Source organism: Amborella trichopoda, chromosome 7 (assembly GCF_054954075.1).
Source record: "Amborella trichopoda isolate Santa Cruz 75 chromosome 7, AtrichopodaSantaCruz75HAP2 v2.0, whole genome shotgun sequence".
Taxonomy (NCBI): Eukaryota; Viridiplantae; Streptophyta; class Magnoliopsida; order Amborellales; family Amborellaceae; genus Amborella; species Amborella trichopoda.
Window position 1 is genome coordinate 7,664,182 of NC_142342.1, and position 26,424 is coordinate 7,690,605.

The 26,424-nt window shown below is 38.8% G+C and overlaps 1 protein-coding gene across 4 annotated transcripts; it reads left to right on the forward strand.

The window, feature by feature from the left end:
- The first annotated feature begins 456 nt into the window (after window positions 1–456).
- LOC18444177 (uncharacterized) lies at window positions 457–24,886 on the forward strand. Of its 4 annotated transcripts, XR_016060005.1 has the most exons (9): window positions 457–5,320; window positions 6,208–6,835; window positions 12,293–12,416; window positions 12,576–12,664; window positions 13,697–13,938; window positions 15,698–15,784; window positions 16,552–16,651; window positions 22,377–22,581; window positions 22,880–24,886. XR_016060005.1 is itself a non-coding variant. In XM_088872917.1 (8 exons), the coding sequence occupies exons 1-8, from the start codon at window positions 2,369–2,371 to the stop codon at window positions 24,109–24,111; spliced, it is 5,031 nt and encodes a 1,676-aa protein (XP_088729043.1). In that variant the 5' UTR covers window positions 457–2,368; the 3' UTR covers window positions 24,112–24,886. The 4 variants fall into 4 exon arrangements, 3 of the variants coding, with proteins under 3 accessions (XP_088729043.1, XP_088729044.1, XP_088729045.1); XM_088872917.1 differs by lacking the exon at window positions 6,208–6,835; XM_088872918.1 differs by lacking the exon at window positions 6,208–6,835 and having other exon boundaries at window positions 22,910–24,886.
- Window positions 24,887–26,424: the final 1,538 nt, after the last annotated feature.

Genomic DNA, 26,424 nt, shown 5'->3' on the forward strand with positions numbered 1-26,424 from the left:
AAATAGACTCCATCCAATTCTGTCTCTCTAAATCTTATCTCTCCTCTCTCTAAAACTTATTTTTCTCTCTTTAAATCTTATCTCTCCTCTGTCTTTACTACAATGAGCTCTCTTTTACCAAAACCGTTAACATAATCCAGAAGACTACTTTAACGGCTGTGAGTCTCACTAAAAGGCGTTATCCTAAGAGCAATTAATCAATCAATCTTTGTCGATTTCTATGTAACTTCTCTCTCGCATAACGGCAAACTTAGGCACATACTTATCCATATTTTCTCTCTCCTCTTCCTCTCTCGACTTTTGAACTAAATGCTTAAAACCACTCTCTAAACTCTAACACAAGCAAAACTCACGTGCCATCCCTCTCTATCTCTCTCTTTTTTTGAATGTTATCGCTTTCTTTCTCTTCTACCCTGCTTACGCACTACAAAAATACTCTCTCTCTACCCTGCTTACACACTACAAAAATACTCTCTCTCTACCCTGCTTACACACTACAAAAATACTCTCTCTCTACCCTGCTTACACTACAAAAATACTCTCTCTACCCTGCTTACACACTACAAAAATACTCTCTCTCTACCCTGCTTACAAAAATACTCTCTCTCTACCCTGCTTACACACTACAAAAATATCTCTCTCTACCCTGCTTACACAGTACAAAAATACTCTCTCTCTACCCTGCTTACACACTACAAAAATACTCTCTCTCTACCCTGCTTACAAAAATACTCTCTCTACCCTGCTTACACACTACAAAAGTACTCTCTCTCTATCCTGCTTACACACTACAAAAATACTCTCTCTCTACCCTGCTTACAAAAATACTCTCTCTCTACCCTGCTTACACACTACAAAAATACTCTCTCTCTACCCTGCTTACACACTACAAAGGCACAGTTATCCCCCTCTCTCTCGCACACCAAAAAAATTGCGCTTAATCATAAACCTACAAAACTACTCTCTCTCCTCTCTCTCTTCTTGGGTGCCTATCTCCCAAACTACAAAATACATTTTTTTCCTTCTATGGTTCTCTCTCTCTCTCTAAAAATTTTGATGGTTGTCTCGCTCTCATCGCCCCTCCATCTCTTTCTCTCTAATTTTTTTTGATGAATATGGGAGTCATAGTCTATTTTTATGGGGTGTTTTATGCCTTGAAATCAACAAAGGTCTGAAAAGCATTTAAAGGAAAGATGAAAAAAATCACCATTCTTCAAATTTGAGGGTGAAGAAGATCCAGGCCCCCTAATAGTAGTAGTAAGTGCACTACATTTTTAGCATGTTGGTTTCATAAGCAAGATGCCAAAGAACCGCAGCTCCGTATAAGAGAGAGAGAAAGGACATGGTAAAAGGGGTTGCGGATTTTAGAGAGAGAGAGAGGGAGAGCAGGTTGTTAGTCTCTTTGCCCTACTGCTCTGAAGACGCGCTCATCGCAAATGCAAACCCTAAAGACTTCCGGTTTTTCTCCTCATTGAACTTTGCTCATCGCATGGTAAGTGACGCATTCTCTATCTCTCTCGCTCTCTCACATTGCTCAATCATGGTTTGATATTTCAAACTAGGGTTTAATTGATGAGGGATTTCGTACATTGAAGGTGAGGTTTTGGTGTTCTTGTAATTTGGGATGGAGTAGTACAGGAATGTTTTCTATTTCTGGGTTTTTACTGATTTTGTATGGGATCCTGGTTTAGGGTTTTCTTTGTTTTCTTATTTGTTTTGTTTGTCAATTTGAAAGAACTGTGTAGTAGGGTTTTAGTATACAGGGTTCTGTCCTGATTGCAGTGATGGGGTAGGGAAAGAAGGTTAATTTGGGTTTTGTGTGTGATCCTTTCATGCGAGAATGGAGAGCTACTTTTTGGTTTTTTAGGGTTTCGGATTGTGGGTTTGGCTAATCTTTTAAGGTTTTTGGGGCATCGTTGTTTGAAAGTTGGTGTTTTTGGGTTGTGGGCTTGGTTGCTGGGTTCAAATGTGATGGAAAACAACATGGTCCCAATCCAAATTGGTGTTTTCGGTTGATATACTTGCTAACGTCGAGGCCTTTGAGATTCAATCCTTTTTGTCATTTCAGAAGGCAGAGGGGATTATGTTTGTTTTTTTTGCTTTTTGTCTCTGAAGTTTTTTTTTTTTTTTTTTACCCCTTGAGAGTCTGGTTTTCTTCTTCTTCTTTTTTTTTTTGCCTTTTTTTTGGGGTAAAGAAGGGTGTTTTCTTGGAGTAAATGTGATTTACAGTCATGTGATTTGTGGGGTTAGAAGAGACTTGTTGTGCTGCTAATGTGGGGGCTTGTGACATGACTATTTTGTAAGACTCTTGCTTCCTCCATATCAGTATTATCCTTTTGTCCACCTAGAAAAGGGGGTTTTAGAAGAAATGGTGAACAAAGGCGCTACAGGGGGGCGAGATTTTGTAGCCGAGGGCTTAGCCAGGGCCCTTTTTGGTGAAGATATCGGCGGTAACAGTTTCCTTGATGCTAGCTTCGAAGGTTCCGCTGAAGAGCATCACATATTTTCCTCCATTTTCTTTGGAAAGGATCACCCTTTCAAGATGGTCCCTGGGAAATCAGGAAACTCTAATCCAGATACAGGGTCCAGTTTCAGTTTTAAGGAGCCACTGGGAACTAGTCTCATAGAGGCTGGTGCAATTAAGACCTATTCCCCATTGGCTGCTTCCAATCCTGAAAACACTATTATAATCCGTCAGTTGTTGAAGCCATTGGAGAAACTTTCTGGCCTTGGGAACCAAGTGGAGAGACCTGAAGGTCAACCAGAGCCGGTTCCTGGATCAAGCTGCTCTCAAGAAGGCTCGAGTTTGCTTGGTCATGGAGTTGGCATGGATTCTAACAATGGGTTGAGTTCGAAGAGCATGATATCTCATGACAGAAGATCTAGCTGTGAGTATTATGAGTCAAGTTCTTGCTTTGTTGCCGTGCCTTCTGGGAAGCTACCCAAAGTTCTAAACCAGAGAATTGAGGCAGGAACCAGTAAGGCAAGCCCTCAGTTCGATCCTTATGATAAAACTTGCAGGCTTATAACGAGCCCCATTGTTGAATCCTCTGGTCATGGCATTATATTGAGGCGCTATTTCTTGAACAACTCCACTAAAAAAGAATTTAAGGGCAGTGGTGATGCCAATGGGTGTTCTGGGTACATGTATCAGAAGCCCGTGGCCCCTTTGGAAGCTTGTAACATGAATTCTGCAAGCCCAGATGGTAGACAGAGCCACAAAAATTTCGATGAACAAAATTTTTCTGCTTCTGATTTTCAAGAGCCCTGTAGAGCTCTTGCTATTGTAAAAGAAACTGAGGACGTGAAACCCATTGATATTCTTCCGTCGGAATCGGATTTTCATAATTTGTCAGCACTGGAGAAGAGCTTTATGATATCAGATCTTCGCCAGAGGTTTCGTCAGCATCTAAGAGATTTTCTTGTGGATGCTGGGTGGGAAATCAGGCTTCGGGCAAGGCGTAACAGGCCCTCTCAGGACTCTGTGTATATATCACGGGAGCAAGGATCGGTGTACTTCGCTTCTCTTCCTAAAGCTTGGAAGGCATGTGGAGAGGGCTTTGGTTTTTGCTGTCACATGGAAACAGCTGAAGATAAGTGGTGTGACAAGAACAGGGTATGGGCTGACTTGTCTGATACGCTAAATTATCTTGAAAAGGAAGCACAGAAGAACAAGTGCTCTTCTTCTTTACCTTTGCGGTGGGATTTACTTGATCCTTTTGTCAGTGCTATTCTTATTGAGAAGCTTGCTACATTTCATAGGGACTGGACAGTGAGATCAATTGCAGGAGCATTGGATGTGGCTGAAGACAATGATGCGTCTGCTAGAGGCATTCATCACCACCCAGAGTTTGTGGCCAAGAAAGAGAAAGGGTCTTTGAGATTAACTAGGGCAATGAAGGGAAAAAGAAAGATGTGGTCTGATGAAGTTTCTGAATCCTTGATGAAAAGTGGCAAAAGTAATGGAGAAATATGGAAGCAGCAAGCTGTTTGGGATCCTTTGGCTTCTGGGGAAGCACCACTAATTGTCGACCATGAGGTTTCCTGTGTGATAAACCCAACAGGACAGTATTCAAACATGAGTAGGATTTTGCCAGGTAATTCCAATAAAATGGAACTCCAACTAAGAGAGAGAAATTGTGAGGTGGGACCGTCTCTATCATACGAGGATCCCAGATATTATGGTTACATGGATGGATCTCATACTGCTTCTAATGATATAAATGGAGAAATTTTAGATTTCTCAGCCCAACCAGAAGAAAAGTCGTTTCAATTGTTGAAAGGTCCATTGCCACGTGGGTCTGTTAACAACCTAAGAAGTAATTCACTTGTCAGAACTAGCAACTTACGAAAGAAGTCTAAGAAGGCATGGGCTATCGAAACAAGTGATCCATGTGAAAGACACGACAAGACTGATGGGTTTTTTGAGCTTGTAGATAAGGTCCGGAAAACTCATTCAGGTATGTTCCAAAAGAATGATTTGAATAAGTCCCGGAAGGGTTGCAGAAGGTCAGTTATAGGGGCTGATGAGGAGAATGGTCCAGGTGGGAAAAATATTGCAGTCCATGAAAATGGCCAGTCTTTGGAGACTCGGTATAGCAAGAAGGCTAAAAAATCAAATAGATGCAAATTGAGCAGTAAAATTGCAGGGAAGAGACTAAGATATGAGGTCGCTTCAAACACACCTAGATGTGAGATAGAGGATGACGATCTTTTAGTTGCAGCTATTATAAAGAAAAATGAATTTACCCCCAAAAGTAAAAAGTTTAAGCTTAGGGCAAGGAAACTGCCTTCAAGATCCACTAGGAAGCTCAAAAGTCAAAAGAGAGGTTGCAAGTTGCAACCTCGAAATCCTTCCAAAGGTGGCAAGGATTCCATGGGGGAATGCTGGTCCCCTTTTGGTAAAAGAACAGTGCTTGCTTGGTTGATTGATGAGGGTGTATTGTTTGAGAATGAGGTCATCCAGTATAGAACCCCTAAGGATAATGAAATAGTCAAAGATGGGTGGGTTACTAAGGATGGGCTGCTGTGTAAGTGCTGTCAGGCGGTTTTTTCTGTGTCTGAATTTAAAGTCCATGCCGGTTATAAACCATGCCAACCCTCTCTGAACATATTCTTGGAGCGTGGAAAGCCACTTACACTCTGTCAGCTCGAGGCTTGGTCAAATGAATACAAGGTCAGGAAAAGTGGGAAACCTATAGTGGAAACTGAGGAGATGGACCTGAATGATGATACTTGTGGACTCTGTGGAGATGGGGGTGATCTCATATGTTGCGATTACTGCCCTTCAACCTTCCATTTGGCTTGCTTGTCTGCGCAGGTTTGTCTTTGGCACACAATTTCATTCTTTGTGCTTTGTTTCTACCTAATCCAATGGAATATGGAATGAATGCAGTCTACTGCTGATCACTGCCCATTGACATGATGGACAGTGATGGAGACTTGGAAATCGAGTGGGATTCATCGTTGGGGTCATGTCCTGTTCTTTGTCTCCCACTCTCTACACCACAGTCTATCTTTCAATGATAGGCGTTGTTTCTTCTCCTTTCATTCTGTGTTTGTTTCCTTATGTGTGCTTCTTTGTCATTGTCTGAAAATGCATGTTGTTAGCGAGTCAGTGATCCTTATGGTTGGGCTTATTGCATTTCAGAAACATAGGATCCCTTCAAACATGAGTTTTTGTTATGGGTTTAACTTAATCATGGTGATTCAATGCTAAATTTAGTATTTACCCTATGGAAAGTGTTCTACTCTAACGACCTGAGGCTTTTTTAATGATCATTCTATTTCTCCCATGGGTTTATAATGATATGTGAGGAGGGAGACGACGAAAGGACTAGGAAAAAAAAGACTTTATGAAATTGGCTTTGTTAACATGGGTGAACCACTTTCTGTTATTGCATCTGGTTGCTCATTTTGAGAAGTTGATTTCAAACCAAAGGTTCTGCAGAAATGCTTTTTAGGATCTTTAAAATTACATAATATTTCCACCTTTATTCTTTCTCCTTTGGATAATTAACCATTGAATATATGAGAATGAAGTAGGCCTTTCAAAAGCAAAAAGAAAAATATATGAGAGACAAGTTACACTAAGAAATTACAAACAAATGGAGAGAACTAAAAATCAAAATCCTCAAAGGTCTTGGAGTTGGATGCAGCATCATCTTCCAAGTCATTGGACTCACTATAAAGGGGAAATTGATGTAGCTGCTTCAGAGAATCCTTTATAAGGTCAGCAAGGTGCCCCGATCAGGGAGAAGCTTTCGAACTCATCAAATGACAAAGAAACAACATGTTCAACAATGCAATCATCTCTGCTGTAAATTACCCTGGTGGTTTTGGCTGTGTTAGGGTCAAAGAGTGGACTCGCATAAAATCTCAATTGCAGGAGTTGAGGTTCCAGCAAGTTTCCTAACTGTTCTGACAAGTCCTCTAGGCTGTAAGTTACAATCATGTTTGCCAAGGTAAATCCAGATAAAACCTTTGGGATAGTGCATTAGCGCAACGGCTTTCGCACTTGGCTAGCCATTGCTTTTTGCAAGAAAATGGGTGCATGTTAGCGCACCGGCTTTCGCCCTGGCCGTTGCTTGTTGCAAGAAAACAGATGCGCTGACCCCTACGAGTGAGCAGAAAAGGGAGGAGGAAAGAGGACCTGGTGAACCAAAGTGAACAGGTGTAAGCTTCGCTGCTCAACAATATTCAGTCCTGACCACACCGAGGGACAGGCCCTGAAGCGAAGGACGGGAACGAGCAGAATCAATGCGGTGAAAGTAAATTGGTTTGCTGAAGGCATTGTTCCTCTCCTTTGCGGGCAGCGTTGTGCTTATTCATTCAGGTCTCTGCAATATTCTTATTTAATTTTGTGCCCTTCTTTCAAATGGCAATTGCAGTTTTGATAGATACAAAGAATATGTATGACATTATGGCAAGGTAATAGTGAAGAGACGAAATTTCAAGCAGCCAAATGGTAGACTGTGTGTAAGTGAGTCCTAGGAGGGTTGGGAATTGGGAGACTGAGCACAACTAACTAGGAGCTTGAAGTTAAGTGTATATCGCAGTCAGGTCTGGTGGATGACAACCTTTGGGTTAGATTCCTAGTGAGTATGGGGTAAGTGATGTTGGGCAGGGGTTGACGGAGCTGGTTATGTCTTTCAGGGACCTCGGGTCTTGGAGGAGTAACATGAACTGTGTCCATCGTACTGAGCTAGTTTTAGGTTTTGGGTGGGTACTGGGGAGCAGTGTTTTAAAACTCGGTGAGTTGACTAAGGACTCACTTGAGATGGCATGCCTTGGCCATCTACCAAATATGGATTGGTGATTGAGTTTTGGTCAAGTCTGTTGTGGCTCAGGTGAGAAAGCTCAAATCAGGCCAATCATGAGTCCTGATCCGAGACTGTGATGGGGAGAGAATGCAGTTCTTGTATGACACTTGGTACAAGGAGATCCCACTAAAATCAGGCTCTTGAAAGATTACGAGGTCACTATTCAATTTGTTTGTGTTGGTCCAGGATTATTTTCGATAGACGGTTGGGAGGGTAGTTTAGTGTCCTCCTTTGGGCTGGAACCTTAGGAATTCAGAGAATTATACTCCTTGCAAGTTTGTCTTGAAGTTGTGGGTTGTCTGGATCCTAAAGTATTTGAACTCATGTTTTGCATACCCAGGATATCATACACTCAGCCATAGTTAGCGCATTTTTTTGCCCCAAAGCAGGCTATCTGTGTACCAAAAAGAGGTCAAAACATGAGTTTGCTAAAAGAAAAAACGGAAAAAAAAAACTGTCATTTGTAGACCAAGTTTTTGGGTATGCATTGCAAAAAGACATTGGAGTGTGGGCCGCCCGTTTGGTCCCTCTCTCCCTTCCTCCCCCCCCCCTCTCTCTCTCTCTCTCTCTCTTAAAACCCATATCTACTCTCTTCCATCTCTCGTGTCCATTGAAGCACCATTCATCCTCCTCGAACCACCTTCTCTCTAACACATAGATGTATAGAACTTCACCTAATCATTAATCAATCTTGAACCCCATATTTTTCTCTTCACATTTGGACTCGTTTTTACTTGTTATATAGCTATTATTTATTCTCTTGAAAATGCGAAAGCCCCCTTTTTTCATTTTATTTTTGTTATTATTCTCCTTTTCCTACAAAATAAGTTGCAGATTTCTTCTTCTTTTTTTCTTGGTTTGGGATTATATCTTTTTTGTCCTTTTTCTTTTTGATGAATCATCCAGTATCCTCTTAACTGATTTTGAATCAATCTTTGCCATTCGTTTTTTTTTTTGGTGCTAGCAAAATGAGGTTTAAAGCATTTACATATTATACTATTTCACTTAGCAAAAAAAAGGGTTATTGTTTAACAATAATGATTCAATTTTTTTTCTTCTTTCTATTTAATGGAATCTGCAAATCAGAGATTGACTTCTGTTATTTTTTCTATTTAATGTTTTTATGTTTTACAGTTTACTGCAAATACCTTATTGCTCTATTGTTTTTTCAATAATTACAAATGTGGTGATTTCTTGGAATTCTTTCCCGAGTCTTGCTAAATCATTCTTGCAAAGGTAATCTTATTCTGGTTTCTTGTAATTTGGTCTTTTCACCCAAGGTTCTTGAATTTCAGCCTTGAGAAATGGGTCATTACGATAAACAAAACAATTTGAATTTAGTTTCCAGGGGTTCTCTTTACCTTTCGGTTTTCAGAATCATGTTATTTTTCTCATAAACTTTACCCATATGATCTTCAAATAATTAATATCAGGCAAGCTGACAGCGTTTTTATTTTTACTCACAACAAAATATTAATTAAGAATCCCAAGTAGCTCATAACTTCTAGAATACGAGTATAAAGGAATCCAAAAATGAAAATAGGAAACATGAGAAAACCGTTTTTAACATGGAAATAGAATGAAATTACAATCCTATGTTTTACAAACATATCACCCACACTGGGGATTTGCATATCGTATGTTCCCTCCAAAAGCTATCCAAACAGCATTGTCCCAATAACAATGATCTTCATACCAGGCTTTTGCATAATCCTAATATAATCAAAACTTGGTTTTGCATACACAGGGCACCAAATGAGTATTAGTCTTTGTTTTTCACACTGTTGTTACTCGTGGCAAGGTTTATGGTCATGACAGTAATGGGAAATTCTTATTCTGGTCATTTGACTGAGTCCTTTAGAGGTCATATTTGGAGATGCATCTTGTTTGATTGATTTGGTCCGTTCCAGCCTTACTGAGAGCTGTAGCTTGTTATTGATTTTAGGTAAAGTCCTAAATGGTGAGCAATTGCACCATCCGGGCCTTTACTCCCTATGTTATCTATCTGTATTGGGATGTTGAAGAAACTATGGACCATTTATTGCTGCCAGTGTTTCAAAAAGCGCTAGGCGGCACCTAGGCGGTCGGGGGGTTCAGGTCGCCCAGCGCTTAGGCGGGCGCCCAGAACTTGGGCAGCCCAGCAATTTTTTTTTTTTTTTTTTCTCTCTCTTTAAAATAGCCTCTAATGGGTTTTAGGTTAATTTGAAACCTAAAACCCACCATATTAAAAAAAATGACCCAAAAATGGCCTCAACGAGCGGCATTTCTGCCCTTGGGCGGCCGCCTAGGAGGGTTCCCGGGCGCCTAGGTGGGCGCCCGAGGAAAGCCGCCTAATTTTGCCGCCTAGGCTTGGGCGATGCGCCCAGGCCTTTTGGACCGCCTAGGTGGCCGCCCAGGCGCTGGGCAGTCTGCTTTTTGAAACACTGATTTCTGCACTGCACCTACCATCCACATGGGTGTGAAGTTTCTTCCTGGATATACTTGAGACTAATTGGGTTATGCTTTCCTAGTAGAAAGGATCTCAGTGTTGGATTGGTTTCTTACTATGTATGTTGTGCTTTCTGACTATCCTTGGTGTTTGTGGAAGGAGAACAAGAGTAGGATCTTGTTGTGTTGTTTAGGACATTACTTGTGGCAGGAATGAGGACACGGTTGTCTCCTGCACCCTGGCTTCTCCTGCTTTCCATGGAGTTGTATCCCAAGACTTCCTAAAGATTGGGCCATGAATACTCATCATTCTGTACATCAGTCCAGGATGGATGCCTTGTGGTCTTCTCCACCAACTTGTTCCAAGTTTAACTTCAGTATGAGATCTGCTGAGTCCATATCCGACAGGGATGAGAGGAGTCTATATGATTGTGTATGGCAGGTCTGAAAATCATTTTTGGGCCTATGTTAGGGAGTGACGCTCATTTATGTCTAATGTACTTTCCTTCACATTTATAGAAATGCAAACAAGTTGTTGATAAGCCTCCCAAGGAGGTATGGTCCTCAACATGTAATGTTGAGGACCCATTGTCTTTGCCTTCTTTTTTTTGTTGTTTTCCTCCTCCCATCACTTTGTTTTCCCTCTCTTCTAGTCTTAGCCACTCGTTCTCTTTCTCTTTCCCATCACTCTTCTCTTCCCTGTCTTCATTCTTTTTATGTTGGTTTGTATAATTTCTTTGAGTATTCCTTGAAGTACTTTCTTTTTATAAATTTTCGATCAATGTTAAGAAACAAACAAAAAATAAGAGTAGGTCCTTCTCAACCTTTCCCGATGGACACTGCAAAGAGGGGGAATCTGACCAAGTGGCGAGAATTTTCCCACAGATGAAGACAATTAAAATTACAACTGCTGTGTTTTAGCTCATCGTCCTTCATTAGCCGACATTTTGTTCAACCTTAAGGCCTATCTGTACCTGGTGCAACTTGATATGCATGGAAATGTTTGGAGGGGGGTATGTTTTGCAATAAAGCATAATAGCCCTGGGCCACTTCTGCTGGTTGAAAGGTTATGGGTTTCCACGTCCTTATGTTACCAAACGGATGCTCAAAACAACCTTTTTAAGCCACATATTACAATGGTGATGGAAAGAATACTCAGCCCTATCTTTCTATTGTATGGAGAACAGTGAGATGCCACAGGCATCAAAATAGCGATTGTAAAAGGTGGCCCTACCAAACTTGTCCTCAGTGATTTGATCAATGAAACTCCCACATCAAAATTAGTGATTAAAAACTCAAATGCAACTCTGAAGAACTTGAGGACCCGACTTACCCACTCATTGTTTTACAAATGAAATATTGGATTTGCACAAGTTCTATCATATTAGTGGTATTTTGACGGGGTGGTTGGAGTGTGGTGTCAATTCCCGCATGTTCCAGGTCCGATCCCACCTAAGACATGTTCCTTTTAATAGCTCTTGATACTTTTTGTAGTTCGTTATTCAACTCAGCAAGTCAAATCATTTTTGATAGTTCACAAGTTGGCTATCCAGTTTGAGTTGTTAACAGCCTATGTACTTGGTTTCTGGTCTTTCATGAATATTCCCTTTCCACTTCGCCTTACATTTCCTCATATCAATATCCGACGCATGTTGCATAGTCCCTTCCAACCTTTGTGTTTTCTTCTTCTTCATGTTTTTTCGTTTTTGTTGGGATGAGTGAGAAGTGAGTTTCCACTTTGCTTTACATTCCGATAGACATCCTGCATTTTCAATGTTGGATCCAAGTTGAGTGCTTTGGAGCCTCGTCCAACTCGCCTGTCCAAAAGATTTTTCCTTTCGCAGGTTGTAGTGCCCTATCCTCATTCCTCCATCACCAAAAGACCCTCAAACGGGGTAAACCTGGGGGAAAGTGGTTGATTTATCAACATTAAGATTCTATTTTCTGGAGATCATAATGACGCCTTCATATTGATAATATGAATTCATCAACCATTTTTCTTTGAAGGTAAGCCAATAGATGCCTTTCTTCTTCTTCTTCTTTTTTGGTGTGTGTGTGACTATTCTTCTTTGTTGTTTGATTGCAAGACTTTTATATATGGGAAACAGTTGGAAATGGTTCTGGTGGTTTTTATAGATATCTTGGAAAGAATGTGCAGTAGGTTTGGCCCTAATTTTTTCTTTTGAAAGTTTACATGCGAAAAGACATTAGAAAATTGATTACATCAAGCTCAGCTCTAATTTTTAATGGTTAAATGGTTACTTTCCCGCCCCCCTAATTTGCCAAAAGAAAAGGTTGTCTAATAGTATAATTAGAAGAAATATACTCTTGAGTTTCATTGTCCTCCATAGTATTTCTCTTCGGTGGCTCCCTTTAAAACCTTGCAGTAGGTTCCTTTTCTTTGATGAAATCTCATTTGCTAAAGGATTTTCTGTGTATGTATACTATGCTTAGTACTTTGGCTTATTGAAATGAATATTGTTGCTTGTGTTGTATATGTTTCTGGAGATGTAGGAATTTCTTACTGTCTTTGTGATATTTAGGAGCTCCCTGAAGGAAGTTGGAATTGCCCATACTGCACCTGTAAGATTTGTGGGAGTGTTGTGTCCCATAAAGAAGCTTTGAGTTTACCCGTTGTATTGGAATGTTCACAGTGTGAACATAAATGTAAGCGGTTTACTATTTGTTTTGAATTTCATGACATTTTCTTTTATTTTACCTCAATTTATATTTGTTCATTGTGATACTCTATTTGTCTTGTGCTTCTTATGATCTCATTATGCACAAGATGTATTTTGTGATAACAATATATTCTTTTTAAAACAGATCACAGTATTTGTGTGAAAGGAAATGGCACACGGGGAGAAGAGGAAGTAGTCTCAGATAATTGGTTTTGTGGACAAAGCTGTCAAGAGGTGTTGTTTTTTTACATGGGCTGCTTGGTTTTTTTGTTGCATGCATTTAGGATGCATCCTACACAGAAGTTCTGTTTTTTTATATTCTTGTGCAGGTTCTTCTTAGAATGGATCCTTTGCAGCGTGTAATTATTATTAATTTGTTAATTGCACTTGGAAACCTTTTGAAAGTATTAAATGGAGTGTACCTTTTTTATTTTTTTGTCTAAGCAAGAGAAAAAAGAAAACTAATCCCCACATTCATGTGTATGCAGTGATTATGCATGTTTTACTATACAAGATTAATTAGATAGGCAAAGGGGGCTGGCTGTCCCCTTGGCAAATTGTGTTGATATTTGATTAGATAGCGGATATTCTCTTCCTGTAGTCTAATGAGGAGGCAGATAGTCTCACTAAAGCGTGTTTCATGCGATACCCTTCTGGTTGAGGCTGATGCTTTGACTCACCGAGATGTTGTGTTGACATATCTTTGATGTCAATCCCTAGCTTATTCTACATATTTTATCTAATTAATATAGTTACTGTTACGAAACAGACAAAAGAAACTCGAATTAGTAATTTGATGAAGTTTAAATGATCCTCAGAAAGTTTAATTTAATCTTGTGAATAAATTTTTTTTTTCACCTTTTCGGGTGAGAAGTGGTATATCAGGTCTGGTAAGCTCCTTTCTAAATGAAATATCAGCAGGTTCAGTCTCTCTCTCTCTCTCTCTCACACACACACACATACACATACACACACAGACACACACAAACAACACACGTGGTGTGTGCTACTAACCACTGAGTTCTCCTCCCATGCCAAGCTTCTATGTCTCATGTTCATTGTGAAATGATCTTCCTGTGCATGGTTTTGTCATTTATTTGACTGTAAGAAACTTCTAGTTTTTGGTATGGCTATTAGTTTTATAGATTAGTTTGTTTTCCCTTTTGCCGTTATGCCGAAATTTTCATTAGCAAAATATTAATTTGCTTATGAGATGTTTTATTTTCTTTGCCCTATAGCAACTTATATTTATGGGTTTAAATGTAGGTCTACTCAGGTCTGCGTTCTCGTGTTGGAGTGGTGAACCACATTGGGGATGGGTTTTCCTGGACACTTCTTAGATGTATTCATGGTGATCAAAAGGTCCACTCTGCACAAAAATTTGCGCTGATGGCGGAATGTAACACAAAGCTAGCTGTTTCCCTAACTATCATGGAGGAATGCTTTGTACCAATGTTAGATCCTAGGACAGGCATAGATATGATTCCCCACGTCCTATACAGTTGGGGGTATGTGTCAAAGACTCTCTCTGTGGCTTCATGCTCCGTGGACTTTATTATGTACTTCGGCATGATATGCAAACATTACATACTCATTTTTATGGCACTAAATATCCCATTAAGTGTATGACATTTCATTTGTTGTGTGTTACAGACTTATAATGATAAAGAGGGGTGTCATTTTATGATATGTGCCTATATTTCGAAACAGTCCCTCTAATAATGCTTTTAGTTGTAAACCTGGAAGAATTTTTTAATTCCAAAGACTTGTAGATCTTCTTGGTTGCGTTCTCAGCTTAACTCTTTAACTGTCATATGTTTGGGAATTCACTTCCATACTCTCTTTGAGGAATTCATGGAGGAATGTTTGAGGAAAAATCATTCACGGGATTGTGTTTTGAAACTGAGGGGCTCTAGAAGTTGCTCTCATTGGGAGTAGAAATGCGAAAATTGAGGACTGCATGAGGGAACATGCTACAGTCGATGAAAGTTAATAAAGATGAGGTAGGGGATAGCATGAGGGATGATGTCATCGTGCGTGAGAATGATGGAAGGAGTAGATGTGAAAAATGGATGAGTAGAATGGGACGTGCTAAGAAAAAATGTTTTGAGGGGGGCATAAATACGTTTATGGGGACGAAAGACGTGAAAGAGGGTGCTATGGCGATCTGTATCATCCTAGCAGAGATCGGCTGTCTGAGGGGCACTAGAAGTAGCTTTCATTGGGAGCAGAGAAATATGGGAAATTTTGAGGGCTACATGAGGGAACATGCTACAGTAAATAGAAGGCTAATAAAGAGGAGTTGGGGATAGCATGAGGGATGATGTCATCATGGGTTCAAACAATCTTGTGTGAGAATGATGGAAGAGGTAAATATGAAAAAAGATTTCAGTAGAAAGGGCTAAGAAAATTTGTTGTTTGGGGGGGGGGGGGGGGGGGTGGGGGCGATGTGCATGAAAATGCATGGAAAGATATGATTGGTTTGGATAAGCGGCAGCAATATAACCACAGTTTCTAAAATAGTTACCCCTGGTGGATGAATATGGGGCAAAGAGATGGGCCATTGGGATAGTTTAGTGCTGCATGTTGGGAATTAAACATTACAGGTCTGAATGCCCTGGATCAGGAGGAATTCTAATTGGCCACATGAATGCAGCAGGAATTGCTGGCAGAATTTGGTTACTCTGGGGGTATATGCGGAAGTTTGGTGGATGATAGGAAGTGGTTTGTTTTATTGAGATGGACCTGTTGAAGATTTCATTATATGGTCGATGGTGGGAAGATACAAGTTAAGCATTGAACATGTGTGAAAATTGAAATGATGTGTGGTGGTGTTTTGGTGGGGATTTCTTAATGCAATCCAGCTGCATCATAATTGTAGCTATAGATTCATGTGTGTGCTGGACCCAAACACTTCAGACAACATGCAAAGTGGGGCCATGGAACCGCAGTTTCTATTTATTTTTCTTTTTCCAAAAAACAAAGATGTTGATATCGTTTTGGAAGTCATAACCTTTTTGTGGAATGCTCATGGCCTTGCCTCTTGCCCTTTACCAATGTTCGTCCTTGTCAAGTCCCAAAGAACACAATATTAAAAAAGAACACATTTGATTTTTGGATATCTTCTATCTTTGTCATGGTTCTGGTAGTATGTGCGACTGATTTAACTGGTCTTGCTTTTGCTATAATAATTATTCTATTTCTCAATATCATTTTCCTTTGCCATGTTTCTTGTGTTTGGTAAAATGGTTCTCGCTTGCTGTGCAGATCGGATTTCTCTCGCTTGAATTTTCAAGGATTTTACACAATTGTCCTGGAGAAGGATGATGAACTCATATCTGTGGCTACCATCAGGTATAGTGTGATGCATCCCAATGACTTCCCTTATTTTGTAGATCAGGTTTTCTGTCAAAAAATGATTAGATTTTTTCAAAGTGTCCCCCATTGTAGACTTGTTTAGCTTGATTTATGATATTAATACCTATTTTATTTTGGCATGACTAATATCACGCCTTCATGCATTATGATCATCTTTCATACTCCCTTCCTTGCTCTCTCCATGGACACAAGCAAACCCAATGTCTTCTAAGGCACTAGCAGTGAGGGGACTGCCTTGCCTAGGTGCTTCAGATGGTCACCGTATGCCGTGCCTAGAGTTCTTTGGAGATGAATATTTGAAAATTGTAAAAAGTATAAAAATAATTTTATACCTATTTTGTGATTGGAATGTGCAATAAAACATCATTCATCTAAGTTCATGTCAATTTTGAAAATAAAATTTTAAATTTTAGATCACACTTCTCGGAAAGAGTGTATTTCTCCAATTTAGAGAAAACTCAAAATTTAATGCTAATCTAGGTTTTTGTACCAGAAAATAAGGGTTTGCTTGAATGTTGTATATGGAGGGACATCCTGCGCGGTGAGCGATCGTTTGGTTCCTTTCTAAATCTTTGATTTGATTAACCAAATGGTGACAAATTTCTAACCGAAAATCCATTTGTTAGTCGTGCATCTCATTTGGTAAATGATGCATCTCATTTGGTAAATGATGGGGTAATTTCTATAAGGATATGTTTAATAAAAACTTCTTCTCCTAATTCTACTAGTTTGCTTCTTTGAAGGGTTCATGGAGTCACTGTTGCAGAGATGCCCCTTATTGCAACTTGTAGTCAACATCGGCGCCAAGGAATGTGTCGGCGTCTCATGAATGCACTTGAGGAGGTTTATCTCTTTATACCTTTAGCACACTTCAACCTAATCTTATCCATGAAGAGCTATTTTGCTTTTATTTATGCACGGTCCGGTTGTGTCTCAACTTGATTGTGCTTTGAAGTAGAATTTGAGGTTATCATGTTGTTGGTTTCACATTTGAAAGTCCTTATTACTGAAGGATAAGAACGTCTCATCGCAATCAATGTTCTTTTTTACTTAGCTCGGGCTCGGAACTTGGCCACTGATCTGACCAGGTTACTTAGGCAAGTAGGAGTCAACTTGTTTGAGACGAATCCCGGCCACCTTATAAGCCCAAAAAATGAAGAAAAAAGGGGGAAAATCTTAAAAATCTGAAGATAGAAGAACAGAAAAATTGTTAACATCTGAGAAAAATGAAAACGATATGAAATTTGAAACTAATGTGATGATAATGAGATGTAAAAGCTTATTGATCATTTATTTGATAGATTGCAATAAAAATTTAACAATAACTAAAATAATGCCGGATCAAATAAATTAACACTTAACAAAAAATAAATAAATGCTGGATCAAAAAAAATGTTCAAACTTCAGGCATATATATGAAGTTTAAAGTGAAAGAAAAAAAGTTACGAAAAATCTGGAGCAATGTTCATGTATATGACGTCTTCGTGCTTGATGCAAAATGACTTCTCCGATTCTCATCAAAGCTTCCTAAGATGATTACAAACATACTTGCCAGGATTGGGTTCAAACAGATCTGGGGGACTGAGACTGTAGGATCATTACAAGCAGAAAGTTCCCTATAGTACGGATCATGTTCAATTCTTCTATAGTATACTATATGCTGCTATATTTAAATTTATTATATATGGCTATGTAATATATAACATGGCTATATATTATGCACTAGTATTCTATACCACACTCCTAGATTGTAATTTACTGCTTTGCTTTATTTTTGTACTAAGTTGCACTTCTATATTATACTATACTGGTTTACGATACTACAATGTAGGGAATCATGATCCTTGTAACTCAGGTTCACGATCCCTAATAGGAAGGATTGAGATTCAATGGTTTAAAAACCACAGAGTGAGATTCCCTTCCTCTTGAGTGCAGGAGCAAGATTCTGGAGCGGAATCGACCCCTTGGTTGGAAGGTCTCGACAACTAAGATAAATGAAACCTCTATACCAGTTTTGAGTTTCCACTTTGGATTTGGGAGATCCGCGCTCTTAAAAAATTCCGATTAATTCGGATGAATAGTAAATCCGATTTTCAATCTCTCTAATACTAATCTTTTATAAGATTTATAAAAACAAGCCTTTAGGTCGATGAAGATCCCAGAGGTAGGTTAAGATATCAAATTTCATTGAAATTGGGTCATCTAATGCGAAGAATTTACAATTTTTGGATATAAGAAAAACCCTTAATTGAAATCTTTGATTTCTCAAACCCATCGAATTTGAAGGATTTTTCTCAAATTTAAATAGTCCTAATTGGTAAATCAGGCTAAAAGAGGGATAAAATTTTGGCTTAAACAATCTCTCTAGGGTCCTCAATGCCCCGCCCCTCCCCGGGGCCCAATTCTATAAAATACAGTACTTGGGCGGGTATCGTAGCGGATCGTCTGAGTCTTGTGAAATTCAGGCAAGTCAGCCAGAGTTTCACAATACTGGTGTGAGTTTGTATAGTGCTTGCTGAGTGCTGTACACTTCATGTAGTGTGAAACACCCCACAACCCTCCCATCCCCCTCTGCCCTATATGCGAGTCCGAGTTGGTCTCACGAGTTTGAAAAGCCCTGATCACAATAAAGCCCTTTGTAATTCATTGCAAAATTGAACCTATTCTTTGCTGATTGTACTATGGTGAGCTCATAACATTTCTCAGCAGGTCTGTTGATATAGTTTCTCTTAAGTGAGATATGGTTAAGATAAACTAATGACAGATAAATGCAGTGTGGGTTTCAAGGCGGCCTGACTAGTGGCCAACTAAAACATGCCGGATTGCATGTTTTCCATTATCGTATCTGTTTGTCATTAAATATGGTATTTTTTATGGAAAATATTAGGTTGAGTTGTGCCGATTTTGTTTTGGCACCACTGCATATTTTACTGGTAAATCATCAATACTAGGTGCCTGGCCTATATTGTGTGAATCTTCGATCCATGGGGCTCTCATGTTGGAATCTAAATATTACAAGTTGTTGGGATTCAAAGAAAATAAGCTGATTATGATTGACTTGAATAACACATTTTCATGGTTTGGATATCCACAGAATGTCCTTGGGGCATGAGGTTTCCCCCTCTATTGCCTCCAAAGTCGGCGAACTTTCCTACGAACTGGTTGATTCCCTATTGTGAAGATCCATACCCACATTCAAAGACTTCCATGTTCCAATAAGCATTTAAATATTGATAAATGAGATATCTGGCCGTCCTTGCCTACCTTTATCCTCCCCCTTATTTACTTGATGGCATTGGGGACATCCGACTCGATAAGACAATAATAAAATCCTACTAATGGAATTCTTAAATTTGTCATTCATGCAAGGTTTGCGAAACACATCATCTCTCTTATTCTGCAAAAATATGTTAGGGCCAACACTTATCCCTAAATCTTCCTCTGATGGAATTTATATTTTTTCCACGAATATTTACGAAACCATAAGTTCTTGAACATAGCGTTGCATTATTTGCACATATTGTTGTGGAACGACAAACGTCTCCATTTCATGTGGAAGTCATTCTAATTCTTGTCCTGTATGTGCTGCAAGCCCTGTTGTGGGATGTTCATGTAACACATCTCTGAAGATTTATGGTGATGTTAAAAAAAATTTGGGTTCAACTAATGACCCTTCGTCAATAGGCTGATAGATTGTCATAAAAGAAAATGAAAGGCTGATTTCCGGCATCTGGCTAGATGGTTACGGTGTTGGCAACTATGTACTACCTTCCAGGTTTAAATCCCACTGCCAAACTACCCAAAAATAAAGAGAAAAGGCTGAAGGAGTTGGTAATCCCAATGTGCACATACAGTCTTCTAATTAGGCATGCATACCTTCTCAGTTCTAGTGCTCTCACTTCCTCCTTTACTTAAAGCTTCCTCTGGGTCTCATTTCCATTCAGTGGCTCTAATTGATAATTGTACATGGTGACCAAAGAGGAGAATCCAGAGGCAAATTTGTGAGAGCCATTCCACCATTTTGTCTTGGCCAATCACTATTTAACCAACTCTTGCAGATAATGAAACTTATTGTTGTCTTCCATACAAGAATTTGTAATGTTGAGGAATTTTAAATAGCTTGTTTTAAAATTTGCAATGGTTTTCCAAGTGATTATAAGACTATTTTTAGAGGCATTCCAATGTTTCCTCTTGACCTCGTGCTACACAATGAATCATCGCTTGTACAATAAGTTGCTATTTTGTATCAAGAGTTTAATGGGCTGCCGGATTCACTTCAATCTGTAAAGTTACTCTTTAATATAAAACTGTAATTGTGGATAAATTTGTTTTGACCTCCCTGTATCGTTGACTTTTTTAACTTTGCTAATGTTTGTTATATCTGCCAGCATCAAAATGTTGCATTTGGCTGCACGAGGTGCTTAGTACTTGAATATCCAGCATTACAGCTATCAACACTTTCCCTGCTGTTATTTATAGAAAAACTTTCCCAGCACTTGCACTGTTATTGCGACCTATCTTCCGTCAACTATTTTAACAACTAACGTCAACGTGACTACGCTATGTTTGTTCCTATGATATAGTTCTCTCGATGTCATGATATGAAAAAGAGCTTTTATAACTAGGCCAATGGTTGTTGGGCCTCAATTATGAGGATGAAGAACCAATGAATTGATGATATTACGACAAGATAAGACAACAAGATCTATCATACCTATGCTTATAGTAGTTTATCAAGACTATTCTGTTGAGCATAGAACTCACCTCTTTAACCACTTTTTGGATTTCCTTTCCCTTTGATCTTCTGGAATACCTTCATGGTTGCTGCATACGACCAATTTTTTAAAACAAGGAATCACTCTGGGACTTGGTGGGTCCCTTGCGTGAGTCAACTGGCGGTATCCCAAATCAGCTCAGGAAGGCTTGTGGCAAGTCTCTAGGAGCCAGACAATTCCCCAGAAAATATTAAACAATAAGCAAGAAGAATCTGAAAATTAAAGAAAACCTAGGAAAACTAGTTAGAAAAAACAGAGCAAAAAAAAAGAGGTACCTTTAGATTTTTGCTGAAACCAAAAGATTATATGCTCCAATGGGGGTACATCTTACATTCACTCCCTTGGGTAAGGCCCTATCTAGAGTATTTTCAGGACCCCACAATTTGGGGATGTAACCTCAATGTCTACCACCCTAAAACAAAAAGGCAATTCACTCGGGTAAAACCCTATCTAGAGTATTTTTTGGACCCCAAAGTTTTGGGATGTAACCACAACCTGACTACCAACACTTGAAAAAAAAAAAATATTTCCAGGCACGCTTTGTATGTGCCTAAACGTAAAATATCATCCTAAATGTTTGGACACTCAGATCTAAATGTTTAGGAGCTCAAAATCCTTTTTTTTAAAATATTCATATGGTAATTTTAAAGTGGATCCCAAAATTTTAGATCAAAATATCCTCTATAGGAGGTCTTTTGTCTGAGGGAGTAAGTGTACAGTGGCCTCCCAGTGTAGTATGCTCAATGCACTTTTGCTGAAAACCCTAGATCTGGTGAGATTAGAACACCTTTCCTAGGGAGAGGAGTAGGCTTTCTTTGAAATTTCAGAATATGATATGTTTCACTAGGTATTTTGGTAGTTTTTGAAGTTTATCTCGATATTTTTGTTCAGCGAAGAGGTGTATGAAAGGAGAGGATTTACGGAACAAACCCTTGGTCTCTCTGGATCTGAAGATATTTTTTGCTAAAATTATTTCAAGAAAAAAGATGAAAGAGAAAACCAAAAAATACATACCCAATATTTGGGAACCACCATGGGCAGTTGATCTTGCAATTTCCTTCTACAATCATGTGTAAGACAAAATACTCCTCAAGTCCTTATCCCAAACTTTGGAGATGATCAGATTTAGGATCTGTGAAAATTGGGGATTCACCAATCTTTCTCTAGACTAAAAATCTCAAAATATATAGATTTTTCTGCTAAAAGTGTTCCACCCACCCCTACCCTCTAAATAAGAAAGAATTTGCCTAAAAATAGGAACGTTATCTTTCGGTTCCGGAAGGAAATATTATACTTAAAAAGAAATGTGTGCACCGTGCGAGTCCTCAAGACTCGCTATAGACACGGGGCTTGCGTGAGTATGCTAAGAGACTTGCCTGTGTTTTTGAGAAAAATGACATTTTTGACTTGCCTGTGTTTTTTTTGAAAAATAAGATTTTTTTTTTTTATCATTTTGCCTAGTTTTACACAAATAAAAATGGGGACATGCCTGAGCCAAGTGGGTTCCCACTACGATTCCCTGAGTTGTAAAATATTACAGATTAGTATATCTTATCTATGGCTGGTTCTTATGGTACATATTTCTATGCTAGTGTAATCGGCAGAGTTGGATAGGGGATTTGGTTTCTTTTACACTATGTAGTATTTTTGTTTTTCGCCGACAATTTCATCAACGGCAGTCCATTTTGGTATTGAACTTCTTTCATAGTCTTGTCCTACAATTGTTATTGAACTTGCTTGCGTGGAATACTTTGTTACTAATTTGGCCTTCTATTACTTATTATGTGATGCAGATGCTGATATCTTTCAAGGTAGAAAAGCTGGTAATATCAGCTATTCCTGATTTAGTGGATACATGGACCTCAGGCTTTGGATTTAAACCCTTGGAAGATTCAGAAAGAGAAGAGTTCATTGACATGAACTTAATGATGTTTCCGGGGACAACTTTACTAGGGAAACGCCTTTCTGGATGTAAAGAAGTGGAAAACATAGAAGCTGGTGAGCATTTCTTTCTTGTGGTTCTCTCCTCCCTGGAATGTTTATATGTGATGAAATATGGGAAACACTTAGTCCATGTTTTCTTCACTGGCCAATGAAATGATAGAGGATGTAGATAGAGTGGTACAACCATAGAGGTCCAATCCTTTCCTGGTGGGTCTCACTCACTCCATCACCTTCCATCATTTCAGTGGAAAATGGTGACCCTGTGGACCAAGGTATTTCATTGAATAATACTATATTTTATCTTATATGGTTATAATCCTGTTATCACTTAGTTTATGTCGATCTTGAACAGCTCCTGAAGAATATTTGTCATTGAAAGCAGATGAACCCAAGGAAGTGGGTTTCAGTGAAGATAGGATTGTTTCTGTTGATGAAATGAATTTAGGGGTCAACTCTGGCAGAGGTTTGATTCAGGAATTCGAACATGGTGAGACTGATAGTTCCAAATTGTCTATAAAGAAAATTGTTTCTTCCTCTGTAGAAAATGAACCAGAACATATTGACTGCAATGCCATGAGCAAATGCTTGGATGCCTCAGAAGTAATTCCTGTCAAGGAAAATGTTTCTGGAGTGAATCATTTATCTGCCAATAACATGTCTCGTGGTACGGATGTATACTCTAATCATGTTTCTAGGGGACCTTTGATTGGGCAAGATTCTGCATGTATGGATCCAAAGTCCAAATCAGATAGGAAAATCAGCTATAATGCCCATGATGCTAATGATTCATCCATGGGAGGCATGAATGGCATGACCAACCAAGAAAATTGCATCTGTGATTCAGAATATTCCAAAGGTGGCACTTTTACCAAAACAATTAGTACTGTTATGGGTCATGTAGAAACAATTTCGAACACAATCGAGGAAAAGAAGGATGATGCTTCGAGTTCCCCTTTGACAGTTGATAAATATGAGGATTCTGAGGTATTGTCCTTAAGCAAGCCGATATCCGTGGAGTTTGATTTGGCTGGTGCTCCGGTAGATGTTTCATCTACTTGGAAGACCCAACTTTCTTCTAGCAAATACTCACTGGACGGATTAGAAGAAAATTTGCAAAAAGACATAGCCATTTCTGGAAAGGAGTGCTCATGCATGAGTGAAAAGTCAACTGATTCTTGTCTGAAAGAAAATATGGATCCTAGAGAACCCGTATCAAAGGATTTGACTGAGAATGCCAATGGTGAAATGGGTATTTTACAGGAAATTAGAGAAGTTAACTGTCAACTGTTAAAGCATGGGAAAGCTGAGAATCTTAAAACAGAATCTGTTTCTAATGGGAGCCCTTCTCTTTCTTCTGCAAAAGGTGAAAAAGATGACATAGATGACATGGACACTGAACTGAAAGATCTCCCTTCCCATGTTTCAGGATGTGTAGAACTTTCTGAGAGTACTTTTACTGGAAGTGCAATAAGCAAGACATCTGATACCCAATTGGATGGGATTTTTCCTGGTTCTATTTTAGTGTCCCTGGCTGCTCCAGTTGAGCCTCAATTTTCAGCAGCTGCTCCAGACATTAGCCTATAGTAATGGCTTCGGAGATGGTAAATTTTGTCTAGAGTTTTTGGCGGAGAAGAATGTCCAGTCGCTTTTGACTGGGGCTTCCCAGATGGGTTCTCAAAGTTGCAGAGAAGGCAGTAGTTGGATTGAAAATAATTCAATAGAATACCTAACTCACTATTCACTAGTTTGGAGATATTTTGATGGTTGGGCTTTCTCCTGTGGGAAGAAAATGTCATTCCCAGAACCAGCTTTAGAGGCTTATATGATGCAAATAGCAAATGGGAAGCACTAGATTGGGCCTCAAATGATGAAGTCTGTTGCTTATAATTAATTGCAAAATTTTGCTTACTCAAGAGGGCTGTGTATAAATAAACTATGGATGCACACAGGTGTTTCTTTTGAAGCACATCTATATCAATGGGATGCTTGGTTTGGAAGCATTAAATTTTGGTGGTATATGTGAATTTGGAGTAGCACAAGATGATCATTCCTGATGATGGCACAAACGATGAGAAAAACATTGTGTATACATTTCTGGTTTTTATATAGAATGTAGATATGCTGAGAGAATGCCTTGTGTGGAGACTGTCAACTCACCTTGATGAGGCAGAAGTGATTTAGACATGAGCCCTTTGGAACCTTGAATCCAGACGATGAAGCCACCTGTCTTATAATGAATGAGGAGGCCACATATTTTGGTTGTTATCGAGTCTGTTTCGCTTGTTACAACTTGCAAATTACAAAAGTGTAGCTAAGCGAGAAGATTCATTTTGAATGTCATTGAATTCAGTTTGGTTTCCATCTTTAGCAAAGCCATGTGAATCTTTTGAAGTTTTGTTGGCAAATGCTTGTTGCCTAGGGATCTTGCAAGGCAGAAGCCTCTCTAATTTTTTTGTTAAAGCTCAGGTAATGCATTTATGCTAATAAATAGATTTACTTTGTAATCACAGTAGTAATTTTATAAATTTCTATCAGAGAGCATCATGTTGAAGAATATTGAAAATATTGGCGTAAGTATTATATTATCTAGATGACCATAGAAACGTATCTGGTGAGTATCATTTCTGTTCAATGGATGGATGGTGTTGGTGAGAGGTATCCACCATTTAGTATGATCCAAGTGGTTGGTCCCACTCTCTCTCCATCACTGCCCATCCAGTCATTTGACAGTGATAAACAGTTAGTGGCCATTGGTTCTTGATGGTCAACTGGATCATAGTATAATTTCCCAAGGAATATAAATGTTGGCTATGTGTGTCTATTTGTTTCTAAACTTTATATTTTATCATTGTGTAAGCTACACTTGTGAGAAAATTTAAGTCTTATATCTCTCAAGTCTCAACAACTATGGTCCCCACAGATTTAACCTTGAATGTGGTGGAATGCTTGACCCTATGAACATGATGCAATACATGTACCTGCAAATACATCTCTATGATACTTGCAAATACATCTGTATGAAACTTCCCCAAGTACAGAGTGTAATGCATAACTAGCTTGTCCCAATAAATGACACTGATGATTTCTGGATAAAGTACTTGTCAAGACATTGTTCTAGCACTTTAAGTAGAGGAATATATAAGGTCAGATATCACCTTCAACAACTATTTGATTTGCTAAAACTATAAAAATCAATCTATGTCATTCGTTATCACTCATTGGTTTTCCACAACATAATAGAAAGAAAGAAAGTAAAAAATTTAAATTATTCATCTAACACCTGGTCCTGCACTTGTTCCTACTGCCATTTTGTTGCAGCTTTGCGGTCAGCCTGGCGTGGGAATTGAGAACTGGTTTCTACTTATTATTGCATGGTAAAACTATGTTCCAAGATTGAGCATGATTTACTACTAGACTTAATTGATAATAAAACAAAAAGATCCTCCAACAGACACACATGAGTGTGTGTGTGTGTGTGTGTGTGTGTGTGAGAGAGAGAGAGAGAGAGAGAGAGAGAGAGAGAGAGAGACCCTTACAAACACTCATGAGTGAATTTCTGTAGTATTTACTCATAGCTCATCACCATCTAAAGTGCATCATAAGGCTATGATTATCCAATGGTATTTGAATTTTAATGCTTTTTTTACAAGTCCAATTTATCTGAAATTTGGGGCATGTGTACATCTAACCACCTTGTACAAAAATAAAATATATAAAAAATAATTATCAACAAGTAAAATTACAAAAAATACCCCTGAAATATTGGGGGTGTAATTCGGTCTTTTTTATTATTTGAACAAATTGTTTATATTTTATTTAGGTGCACCTCACTGGTGCACACACCCATAAAAATCAAGGTCAATCCGCTTTAAAAAAAATTATGAAAATTCAAGTACT